Source organism: Schistocerca gregaria, chromosome 1, assembly GCF_023897955.1.
Source record: "Schistocerca gregaria isolate iqSchGreg1 chromosome 1, iqSchGreg1.2, whole genome shotgun sequence".
NCBI lineage: Eukaryota > Metazoa > Arthropoda > Insecta > Orthoptera > Acrididae > Schistocerca > Schistocerca gregaria.
The window spans coordinates 152,713,912-152,724,058 of NC_064920.1; the positions used below are offsets into that span (position 1 = coordinate 152,713,912).

Below are 10,147 nucleotides of genomic sequence, written 5' to 3' on the forward strand. Positions count from 1 at the left end.
GATATGCCTGGGCATTGAGTCAAACAGAGCTTGGATGGCGTGTACAGGTACAGCTGCCCATGCAGCTTCAACACGATACCACAGTTCATCAACAGTAGTGACTGGCGTATTGTGACCAGACGTTTTCACTTGGTGAGAGATCTGGAGAAAGTGCTGGCCAGGGCAACAGTCGATCAATTTCTGTATCCAGAAAGGCCCGTACAGGACCTACAATATGCGGTCGTGCCTTATCCTGCTGAAATCTAGGGATTCGCAGGGATCGAATGAAGAGTAGAGCCGCGGGTCGTAACACATCTGAAATATAACGTCCACTGTTCAAAGTGCCGTCAATGTGAACAAGAGGTGATCGAGACGTGTAACCAACGGTACCCCATACCATCACGCCGGGTGATACGCCAGTATGGCGATGACGAATACAAGCTTCCAATGTGCGTTCACCGCGATGTCGCTAAGCACGGATGCGACCATCTTGATGCTGTAAACAGAACCTGGATTCATCCGAAAAAATGACGTTTTGCCATTCGTGCACCCAGGTTCGTCGTTGAGTACACCATCGCAGGCGCTCCTGTTTGTGATGCAGCGTCAAGGATAACCGCAGCCATGGTCTCCTAGCTGATAGTCCATGCTGCTGCAAACGTTGTCGAACTGTTCGTGCAGACGATTTTTGTCTTACAAACGTCCCGATCGAGACGTGGCTGCACGATCCGTTACAGCCATGCGGATAAGATGCCTGTCACCTCTACTGCTAGTGATACGAGGCCGCTGGGATCCAGCACGGCGTTCCGTATTACCCTGCTGAACCCACAGATTCCATATTCTGCTAGCAGTCATTGGATATCGACCAACGCGAGCAGCAATGTCGCGGTACGATAAAGCGCAATCGCGATAGGCTACAATCCGACCTTTATCAAAGTCGGAAACGTGATGGTACGCATTTCCCCTCCTTACACGAGGCATCACAACAACGTTTCATCAGGCGACGCCGGTCAACTGCTGATACATCCGGTGCAGTTCGCGATTGATCCCTAAGTCAGTTTTTTTATTACAGAGACCAGCCAGTTCTCTGACTGAACACGCTGAGCTACCGTGGCGGCTTTCAATTTTTTGCTGTGGAACAGTAATGCTAGCCATTACGCTACCGTGATCCCACACTAAGCAACCTTGACACAGCGGCTCACGCAAGTGTACAGATTACCCTGGTTTGTCTCCCTCGATCGAAATTCTCACTGCCGCCCTAGTTCTCCCTAATATCCCTCTTAAACACAAACAGTATTGGCGAGGCTCTCCATGTTCTGGAACTGCACGTCAGCATCCAACGTAAGTGGAGAATCCACCCTGAAACCCAGGTGCAGAAACTTATACGAATGAAATGACCTAACTTTGCTGGTCTCATGGAGATACAACTTACTGCATATAGACCCGCGTTCGATTCCAGGCCTTGGGACAAATTTTCACTCACCATTTCAGTTTAAAATGGTGTGAGGCAAGTAAAAAGTGACATGATGAAGTATATCCCTTCGTATGTCAACGCCTGTGCATATAGGTCTATTGTTTTTTCTGAGGGGTGGTTCCATGTCACATGTACGCGCTCAGTGTCTGCAGCTCAAAGTGACACAACTACCGACGGGTGAGGCAGCTGTCCCACCCACCACGTCACAGCTACCGATAACGAACGTCACAGAGTTCGGTGAACCACACCTTCGCCTGAAGATCGCAAGTAAGAAACTTGCTGAAACGTTGCTGGACAGCAACACATTGACTCGGCTGTCAACCCGCGAGGATTTTATCACACCTAAGACATCAGTTATTGATGACACTGCGGGCGACGTAGAAGAGAACACACGAATGGGAAAGACCAATGCAGAGGAAACTCAAGAAGATGCAGTCTCACCTCATCCCAGTGATAATGAACGAAGCAGCGTGCAGATATTGCGCACAACAGCCCAAACAACGATGACATGACCGTATCTCTAATTAATGAACAGAATCCGCATGTGAGATTGAATCATAGATGATAAACGACGAAACAACAGAAAGCTCCACCAAAGAAAGCAGAATACGCAAGACCGCCAATTAGGGAGCTGAAAAAAGTGCGCCCGTCTTGAGAGAAAAATCAAACGCAGGTACGGCAGAAACTACGAAAAACCAGGAAGAACATCAACAAACCAGGATGGCAGAACTGTCAGACCGTAGAATGGAAAATTAGAGGAATCCACAAATACCATAATGAGTCAAAAAAGATATATCAACCACTATCAACCAACCCATGGACGCATGGAAGTGGGAAAAAGGAACGCGGAAGCCGCCCATCCGCAGGAGATGGACAATTACAAGGAAGAAGGTGCTCAAAACCAAGAAATGGAGTCGACTCCAGAAGACTAGGCACAAAGAACCGGGGAAAAGGGACTCAGTGAAACACGATACCGTGCATCACAAGAAACTGACACTGAATGTACCATCTGTAGAGAAAGGATTAGTATCAAACCCCAAAGCAAAGAATCCCCGAATGTTGGCTTAGGACACAGTGACATCCGTGCTGACAGTCTCTCTCTGAACAACGTGGACGTGTCTGCAATACTACATGGAACTCACCTTAGCACGAATAAATGGAAGGGTGTAATCCACCGGCAACACACATCTTTCAGCCATTTCCTCGAATTCATTCTCAGTAGTGGGAGCCCGACTCTAGAATAACCTCCCGCATTAGATCAGAGAATTAAATAACATAGCCAGCTTCAGAAGATAGTTACTGCCATATCTACTACAGCGACAATAATGATTACAATTTGTCATTATTATTATTATTGTTGTTGTTACTATTATCACTATTAGCGGCAGCAGTAGTAGGAGTACTGACACCATTACCTTCAGTAGTTCACAGTCACTATTATTTTCTCACACCGTCACTATAGACATTCATATTATTTTAATAGTATGTGTCATATTAAATTTGTTATTTCATGTGTTATTAACGTATAAAAAAAGTATTGTCTGTGTGAAACCCTGCTCCGATCTAAGATAGTCAGATTTCCCTAATCGGATAAGGTTAAATAAATAAGTAACAAAAGAAAAATAAATAAATCGAAGAAGCAATGACGCAGAGGAAAGAAATGATCCCAGGGTGAGATTAAAATTCAGGATGTAAGCGTGTCGATGATAAGATTCGTCGACTGCAGAAGAGAAGAACTGCAGAACCTGTTCAACGGAATGGGCAGTTTATGAGTGCAGATTACGGATTGAGGGTAAACTCAAGAAAGACTAGAGTAATGAGAAGTATCAGAAATTAAAGTAACGATAAACTTGACTTAGAATATGGTGGGCACAAAGTCGACGACGTTAAGGAATTCCACTGCCTTTGAAGCAAAATAACCCACGAGTCTAGCACAGGCAGAAACGACATTCCTGGCTAAGATGAGTCTGCTACTCCTAGTATCAAACAGCAGCCTTTATTTCTCGAAAATATTTGTGAGAACATACGTTTGGAGCACAGCATTCTGAGGAAGTGATCCGTTGACCGGAAAAGAACAGTATCGAAACATTTGAGATGGTGCTTATGAAGGGTGTTGAACATTAGGTAGAGTGATAAGATAATAAATGGGCAATACAGATATTAGAATACGTCCAACATATGCTACTCTAAGATGAAAAGGTTGGCACAGTTGAGAAATTCATGATGTGTTGCATCAAACTACCCACAAGACTACAAACGAAAAAGTCAAGAATGCATGTAATAGGTTGAAAAACTTAATAACTAACCTTATAATAGCCTTCTTATATAAACAACATGTTCTGATTCCGACAAAAATTCAGATCGTTGTTTAGTTACGGACTGTGGTGAAACTGGAAATGTTCATGTCACAGACTGCACTATCTGAAGGCCAACCTACTGTACATCAGATGCATAAAAATGAGGAATGGTGCTACCATTAAGACAAAACCGTTCAAAGGCATTTTTTTAAAACTATTGTCTAAACAAACACAGTGTGCAGGAAAAGCGAAGAGTCACAGTACGCAAAGTACAAGTGTTCTAACAAGCTCACATGGAAGAAAACTTGGTAACTAGAACGTTTCAAACACGAAACAAAACATTTCTAAGACAATATTGTGCAGTATTCTGCATGTGATGAAATTGTGCGCAACAAGGCGATTAAAAGAAAAAGTAACAAAGAAACAACATATTATTCTTACTACATTAGCAACAGTGTACAGTGAAAGATGTTAACCCTTTCACAGTCCTCGTTACAGCTGTGTACAACAATTTTTACTGTGTCTTAGATGCAACAGTAGTATATTTTCGCGAAAAAACCTTAAGGTACACATTTGTAAATGTTTAATCTTTTCATCGTGCGCAAGTGCTGCCAGTTGTTCGGTATCTGTGTGAAAATATCAGAAAGTCAATGTAGCAATGTGCAGATACTAGTGATCAGCACAATACACAGATGTGGTTGGTTTGCTATATTCCACTGTATAACGGAATGTTGTTATGGTTTTTTGCATGGTAATTATTGAATGGTCATTGCACTGTTAACTGCAACAGAGAATATTTCTTAATTAGTTATTTTAGTCAAAAAAATGAAGCCAAGTCTACCAGGCATGTTTTGAAAACAGGAACATATTTTTGTATAAATCTTTTATCTAAAGTCATCAAAAAATCACCTAAGAGCATTGCTACGTAAATAAAAATTTTCCTTGCTCCAGAAAACTTCAAGTCTGAAAGGGTTAAACTCCGATGAGGACCTCCAGCACTGATAAAAAGAGAGTGCCACAATGAAAATCGGCACCCTATTTTTGAAAATGTAGGGGGAGGTGTTGAGAGTTGGTTAACACTGACACTTTTTTCCTTTGCGTGAAGCCTTTTGAGAAAACGTAACCTGCAAAGTAGATAATATCTTTTTGCTTAGTGACTGATAGGCAAACAGAAAACGTTTTCTTGTGTACTGTTCACGGAATTCTGCAATCCCTTCTGCATGAACCCACGTTATTAACCTCTGGCCTCATGAGCCACAGTGCGTACAGGGATGACAGAGTTAGAATTACGAGCGTGTGGTACTACGGGCCTCACAAAATTTGCAAAGTGGCGTACATGCAAGCAGCTCAATAAATTCCAGGAATGAATTTTTGAAGGTGATGAAAGTGGCCTCATATTCAAAGCTGGAGCTTTGTAGACTATAGTGTACTTTTTTTTCATTTTAAGCTGTAGATAAACTGTATTCTATATCTGGTACACGAGATTTGCGATCTTGAATGGCCGGCTGGAGTGGCCGAGCGGTTCTATACGCTACAGTCTGGAACCGCGAGACCGCTACGGTCGCAGGTCCGAATCCTGCCTCGGGCATGGATGTGTGTGATGTCCTTAGTTAGTTAGGTTTAAATAGTTCTAAGTTCTAGGAGACTGATGACCTCAGAAGTTAAGTCCCACACTGCTCAGAGCCATTTTTTTATTTTTTTTTATTTTTATCTTGCATGTTTATTGTCCGTCTCTGCGCATAAGGTATCAGCGAGTAACGCTTTTTGCCTGATTTCAGCCTAACACACATTTTCCTCATCCCGAAAAATTAAATCTGACCCAAGGAGGAATAGGATTCTGGATCAGTTAAAAGGAATATGGCGGTGATCCCGAACAGTATCCCAGTCGAAGCTTTCTTCCTGGTGTTCCACAGCATCACAGAGTTTTAAACATGGGTGTTTCTCGCAACCGTATATTAGTTTCAGCATAGGATTATACAGCCAATGGTTGCAGGTAACTGTTTGGTACACTGACTTAGGTTTCGACACCTCTACCGATGTATTCATCAGAGAAATTTCGAGAACCCGTAAAATTAAACTGCGAAAAGGCAAAGGTCAAAATTAAGAGCAGATATGCTCAAGTCAACAAATAAAATAAAACACGTTCTAGCCTTTTGCCACGTGTGCCTAGCTAGGAAAAACATCAGTGTGTGGCAAGGGATGTTAAAAATCACACCGTAATTTATTTCGACGTAGTCGCGGAACTTTATGAATCTACAGTGATCTTCGAAAGAGCAATACAAGTCCGAGACAAGCAGATTGTAACGTCCACACAGCGCAACAAATTAGCTCAGTTTGCCGGCTCCATACGTGTCGCAAGTATTTCGCGAATGTACTCAGGTAACTGTTTGGTACACTGACTTAGGTTTCGACACCTCTACCGATGTCTTCATCAGAGAAATTTCGAGAACCCGTAAAATTAAATTGCGAAAAGGCAAAGGTCAAAATTAAGAGCAGATATGCTCAAGTCAACAAATAAAATAAAACACGTTCTAGCCTTTTGCCACGTGTGCCTAGCTAGGAAAAACATCAGTGTGTGGTAAGGGATGTTAAAAATCACACCGTAATTTATTTCGACATAGTCGCGGAACTTTATGAATCTACAGTGATCTTCGAAAGAGCAATACAAGTCCGAGACAAGCAGATTGTAACGTCCACACAGCGCAACAAATTAGCTCAGTTTGCCGGCTCCATACGTGTCGCAAGTATTTCGCGAATGTACTCAGGTATCTCGCGCGCGGTCGTAATTGCGAATTGGTTTCCCCGGAGGCTACGCAGGAGCGATGTCCGGGTGGGCTTGCGGCCTGCTCCAGCCCCCGGGGGCAGACCCCGCCGCCGCCGCCGCCGCCGCACCCTTACGTCAGCCAGTGAAAGCACCGGGCACCGCCATTGTCGCCGTCACTATAAAGGCGGGCCGCAGGACTCACCGGGCACACTCCGCAGTCCACACTCCACATTCACCTTCGCTCCTCTGCCGCAGCTGCATCAACACTCGCAATGGCCTTCAAGGTAAGACGACGGACCGCGCAGGTCCTCTCGGTCGTAACACAGCGGCCACACCCGGCGTCTGCCGAGGCCGCTCACCTCTGACCTTAGCCGAGCCTCTCTCCGTCAGCCGATGGACAGTTTTTCAAGTGACCCAGATCTGACGTTTCCTAAGCACGGCATTTGGAGGCTGGTCGGTACGACACGTTCTCGTTAATAATCGACGTTTCAGTCGGTAGCGTTCTCGCTTCCCGCGCACGGGGTCCTGGGTTCGACTCCCGGAGGGATCAGGGATTTTCTCTGCCTCGAGATGATTGGGTGTTGTGTGTCTTTCATCATTATTTCATCCTCATTCACTCGCAAGTCGCCGTAGTGGCGTTAAAGAACTTGTGGAGCGGCGGCCGAACCCCCCGCGAGGGGTCTCCCGGCCACCAATGCAATACGATCATTATTATTATTATTAGTCAAATACTGATGTACCCTTGCTCTCTAGCGTACTAGCCTCTAGGATCATAGGTTCCAACCTGAGGGGTAATTAAGCTTTGAGGAGCACAATGAAAACGTCTGAGGGATATAAACAGAAATGTTCTACTGAGTGTCATTCACGAAATTAATAATCTTTGAAAGCTGTTTCTATAGTCGCTAATTCGTGAGACTATAATACTGGTTGCGTAAGTTAGCATTAACGTGTGACACAATCTGGTGGAGATTACAACTTGTGAAACGAATTTATGAGCAAAAGTTTCCTCACAGCGTCCATCCACTTCATACATACTTCTTACTATACATCGTTAAAATGCTTTTTCTGAGTTGTTGATAGTTCCCATAATAGGCCAGAAATTGCTTAATTATTCACTTCTCAAGAATAAACAAACTAATTGACAGGGGAACACAGCAGTAACTACGTGATGGCTGCTCCACTGCTGTTGGGCCTACACGGAATTATTATAATCATTATTCTTATTATTAGCGGCAGACTTCAGACACAAAGCACTCACAGCCTGAAGTTGTCCAGTTTCTGCTAACTCGGAAGCAAGGAGTCCAGCAATCAAGTGATTTTTAAGAAACAAATTTGTTTAATTTTAAGTGAGGTTGCAGAATGGGTGTGAAGCAAGAGTCACAAGGGGGAGGAGAGATGCAAAGCAATCATATTTTACAACAAATATCTACCCTCAATGTGGATAGTTAGCTCTCTTTTCCGAGATTTATTTGTAGATAGCTGTGGTGTCACCGCCACGCACCACACTTGTTAGGTGGTAGCCTTTAAATCGGCCGCGGTCCGTTAGTATACGTTGGACCAGCGTGTCGCCACTATCAGTGACTGCAGACCGAGCGCCGCCACAGTCTAGAGAGACTCCCAAGCACTCGCCCCAGATGTACAGCCGACTTTGATAGCGATGGTTCACTATCTACATACGCTCTCATTTGCAGAGACGACAGTTTAGCATAGCCTTCAGCTACGTCATTTGCTACGACCTAGCAAGGCGCTGTATTCAGTTACTATGAGTATTATCTTGAAGAATGTATTCTGAACAGATAATATTGTGACTCATGTACCGTCAAGAGCGACGTTCATCATTAATGGATTAAAGTTAAGTATCAAACTAATTACGTCCGCTTTCGGAATTCTCTTTCCTTGTCATGTTCCAGACCTCACGTCGGTATAGTTGTTCCATCCTTACGCCAGTCTGCGTATGCTAAAATGCGTGCATTTCGGCCTCCACTCGTAACACGGTGTTGGCTCCTCTGCTAACAAAAAAATTGCTGTAGCGAATCTCGATCTGGCACATAGTTTTCATATGTGCAGCAATTATTATTTCGATACAGTTATTTCGGTACGGTTATCTGTAGTAACAACTCCTTTTCAGTTTTAATGCTGCTCTGTAATTTCATTTCACTTCTTCTTTATTCTGTACTTACATATCAGATACACAACAGCTGAAATACTAGCTTCCACAATGGCTCTTCCTGCATCCCACTCCTAACAAAGGCATACTGTTTTTACACTCGCTGCCTCTAGTGAAAGCCCTAGCTGAGACACCTGTCACTATTCATTACAGCTCGCCGTCTTCGCCGCCGTCCTGGCCGTGGCCCGTGCCGGCTACCTGGGCGCCCCCGCCGTGGCCTACGGCGCCGCCCCCGCCTACGCCGCCCACGCCTACGCCGCCCCCTCCTACGCCGCCTACGGCGCACACGCTGTCGCCCCCGCGGCTATCACCTCCCAGCACTCCAACATCCTGAGGAGCTACGGCAACCTGGGACAGGTGTCCACCTACTCCAAGACCATCGACACCCCCTACTCCAGCGTCACCAAGTCTGACGTGCGCGTCAGCAACGACGCGCTGGCCCATGTCGCCGCCCCCGTGGCTTACGCCGCCCACGCCGCCCCTGTGGCTTACGCCGCCCACGCCGCCCCTGTGGCTTACGCCGCCCACGCCGCCCCCGTGGCCTACGCCGCCCACGCCGCCCCCGTGGCCTACGCCGCCCGCCCCGCCGTCGTCAAGGCCGCCGCCCCCGCCGTTGGTCTGCTGGGAGTCGCCTACTCCGCCGCCCCCGCCGTCGCCCACATGACCTACAGCAACGGTCTGGGTCTCAGCTACGCCTGGTAGATTGTGATGACAGCTGTGTGTTTCTATAAAAAATAAAATTATTTTCACAAAATCTTTGTTCTACACTTATTTAATCATCACCACACACTGATGGTTCAAATGGCTCTGAGCACTACGGGACTTAACATCTGAGGTCATCAGTCCCCTAGAACTTAGAACTACTTAAACCTAACTAACCTAAGGACATCACACACATCCATGCCCGAGGCAGGATTCGAACCTGCGACCGTAGCAGCCGCGCGGTTCCGGACTGAACGCCTAGAACCGCTCAGCTACCGCGGCCGGAACCACACACTAAATTTCTTTGGTTGTAACTGATACTTTCGTTATGAACTATTCGTTTGTGACTCATCTGCAGTTGTTAGTTATGAGAGGCTATTAGTTTAAGAGAATATGTATCTCACTATGCTCATCCTGCTGCCACAGACAATATAGCTGGAGATTAACAGCTTACGCCACGTCATGTGCTTTACAAAGACAAATGTTGAAGATGTTGGATTACTTTTCTGAAACCTGTAACCTGCAATTGATAGAAAAGTTTATTTATTGCAGACTGAGTAAGTTCCACAAGCTAACGATACTAATGACTGATAAAAAAGTTGTTAGTTTATTAGTAGCACATTTAACCTATTCATGAAGTACAGTACAGCTGACCAAGGACAACGTGTTCGTGGAGAAGAGGAATATACTTTAGCACTATTCGTACACTGACCACAAAAGGAATATGTGACACTCTGTAATTCACTTCTGAAGTGCAGGTATAAAAG

The 10,147-nt window shown here is 45.2% G+C and overlaps 1 protein-coding gene across 1 annotated transcript; it reads left to right on the plus strand.

The window, feature by feature from the left end:
* Nucleotides 1–6,720: 6,720 nt before the first annotated feature.
* On the plus strand, nucleotides 6,721–9,434 carry LOC126335055 (cuticle protein 67-like). The gene is made up of 2 exons (XM_049997937.1): nucleotides 6,721–6,795; nucleotides 8,832–9,434. The coding sequence occupies exons 1-2, from the start codon at nucleotides 6,784–6,786 to the stop codon at nucleotides 9,378–9,380; spliced, it is 561 nt and encodes a 186-aa protein (XP_049853894.1). The 5' UTR covers nucleotides 6,721–6,783; the 3' UTR covers nucleotides 9,381–9,434.
* The last annotated feature ends 713 nt before the right edge of the window (nucleotides 9,435–10,147 follow it).